The 2,671-nt window shown below is 27.4% G+C and overlaps 1 protein-coding gene across 1 annotated transcript in view; it reads right to left on the reverse strand.

Moving 5' to 3' along the window:
- Positions 1 to 848: 848 nt before the first annotated feature.
- LOC107466777 (GDSL esterase/lipase At5g03610-like) overlaps positions 849 to 2,671 on the reverse strand; it is a 5,888-nt gene continuing 4,065 nt past the window's right edge. Inside the window, exons 3-5 of the mRNA XM_016085774.3 lie at positions 2,366 to 2,628; positions 1,496 to 1,805; positions 849 to 1,215 (exon numbers count right to left, since the gene is read on the reverse strand). Coding sequence (XP_015941260.3) covers positions 1,001 to 1,215; positions 1,496 to 1,805; positions 2,366 to 2,628 — 788 coding nt within the window. The 3' untranslated portion in view covers positions 849 to 1,000. The remainder of the gene's footprint in view (positions 1,216 to 1,495; positions 1,806 to 2,365; positions 2,629 to 2,671) is intronic.

Consider the following 2,671-nt stretch of genomic DNA (forward strand, 5'->3'; position numbering starts at 1 on the left):
AAATTATGTTAATTAATACTTTTATTTCTGTTTTATTTTTTTGTTTGTTACCCTTTAAAATATCTTTTTGTACTGTTATGGGATGTCAACATATCGCAATATATTTTCTCTTTAAATAAAAATAAATTATATTTACATCAATTATGCAGTATAATACCACAAGTTTATAGAAAAATAAAAAATAAGAAGATGAACGAATTGGGGAGATCATTTTTTAATTTTGTTTTCTTCACTTGAATTGGTCTTAAAGACTTTGACCTCGGACGTTTATCGGTTGAGGGGGAGGGGAGGGGGTTGTTTACTCAATCAATAGTGTTCGTTGAACAAAGATTTTTTCAACTAATTAAATTTCCTTTTTCAAGCTTTTCCCTCTTTTTTCAACTAATCGAATTACTAAGATATCATATTTTTTTTCTTTTTTTCCTTCTCTTCCAAAATTTTTGTATTATTTTTACATAATTTAATTTTATATGAATTAAATTAAAATTAAAAATAAATCAAAAATAGTAATTTCTTGTGAACTTGATCAGAGACTTAGTTATAAAAACACATTTTAATTAGGATTATCTTAAGTGAAGCGTGGTCTTTACTATTTTCCCTCCTCAATTTAATATGAATTCTTAACAAATTTTACTAACTAATATTTGTGTGACATTATTCAATTGTAAACCAGATTGTCCATACAAGAAAGTGATGACAAGGATAGCTTAACAGAAAAATATAAAATAAATAGCTAACCACGTCGTATTGATGCTCGACATATAATAAATTATCACAATGTTAGAAAAATAATATCTAGAGTTATTTTAACATCTATAATTTTTTATACATAATATCCATAATTACATATTTATTATATCTAAAATTTTATTATCTCTCAAACATTATTATAAATTAGTAACTAAACCATATTCTAGTTTAGGATTTTACAGTGCTGCTGATGAGGATTCTAAACTTAAAAGCAAAAACAGAATAGAATTTCATATATAACACCAAGTTTTTACAGTAGCGTGAATTGGGCTATAGAAGGTTGCAACAAAGTGAAGATTGCGTTCCAACCATTTTGTGACGGGTGAACGGTGTCCCAGAAGAATGCAAGATTAGGATTTTGACATACTTTATATTGTTTTGCTCCTTTCTCATCCACATCCCCACATTCATGTCCCATGTTTGCCACACAGCACTCCTCCAATGGATTCATCAGGCTTGAGTTTCCTGTACATAATAATGAGATGTAAAAAAAAAAGTATATAGTTATACATTAACATATTTAAGTTTTCGATAATATTATACGACTAATTTTGATAATCAAATTTAACCAAGTCGGTCCAACAGTTTAAAGATTAATAATTAGAAATTTTAATTGAAGAAAAAAAGATGGACATAGAAAAAAAAGACTTGAATGAATTTGATTATAAAATAACATATAATATATTTTTTAACCATTATATCAAGTGTTAGTTACAATCATGAAAGGGAATGAGAGAGAACATACTATCGTGTGCTTTGTTCATTGTATCAATTGCGGAGAGGAAAGCGTTGTAGAGGTCTAGTGTTACCAAAACGGTTTTACCAGCTTGAGTGTTGAACTGTTTGATCGCATCATTCAACAGTTGGTTGTGGTTTTGGGAAACTTTGTTAACAAGGTCAATGCAATTCATATGCATATCTATGACAGTTAGCTCAGGCAAACACCCCATTGGTTGTATTAGCGACACTGCCACTTTCCCCACTCCCAAGCTTTGGATTCTTTTAATATCTCTTGCCAGTTGCTCCACAAGGGATTTAGTGAATTTTGGTATGTCCTACACATCCCAAACAACACTTCTTTAACAATAATATCCTCAACATAAACAATATTTATAAATATATACGTGTATATTAAAAATTAGTTATTAAATTAATTATTATATATTTATTTAATTTATTTTTAATATATATTTTATATTTTAATATGTATTTTATACTAATAACTAATTTTAGTGGTTGATTTTAGTTTATATGTAACATGGTCGATATATAATATATATGTTGATTAACTCATTATTTCAATATATATTTTATATTTTAAGAAAAATGCTAAAGAGTCAGAATTTATTATTTTTAATCATCAATTATTTATTAATATTTAAAGGTATGTGATAAAGTATGTAGTTGGATTATTAGATTAAAAAAATTAAGTTAATGACTAAATGATGACTAAAAATAATAAATTATGATGGCTCCTAATATTTCTTCTAATGTATTTTATATCTGATTATTAATTTATTGTATACATATAATATGGTTGTTTTAAAAAATAATAGTTAGACACAACAAACAAACAAAAAAATTATAGTTATTGGTAGACAAAATTAGTACTTACAAAGAAGCTGCCATGTTGTATATGTGCGGTATAATCATTACCACCGGCGTTGACAAGAACGAAGGAAGATTGAAGGTCTGTTTTGGTGTAGAGATTTTGTTGAATTAGCTGCTCAAATGTGTTGATTTGTGCAGTCAAATTTGGTCCATCAATATGGGTATCAAATACCCCAGTTCCTCCATAGGCAAAGTTAATTCCATTTTGAATGTTTGATGCATTTCTATATGCGTTTGGTATGGGTGAATCAATTTTCAGGTACAAAGCTACATGGAACGTAAATGATATGAAAAGGTAATATATAAAAAG

Source organism: Arachis duranensis, chromosome 9 (genome assembly GCF_000817695.3).
Source record: "Arachis duranensis cultivar V14167 chromosome 9, aradu.V14167.gnm2.J7QH, whole genome shotgun sequence".
NCBI classification, from domain to species: Eukaryota; Viridiplantae; Streptophyta; class Magnoliopsida; order Fabales; family Fabaceae; genus Arachis; species Arachis duranensis.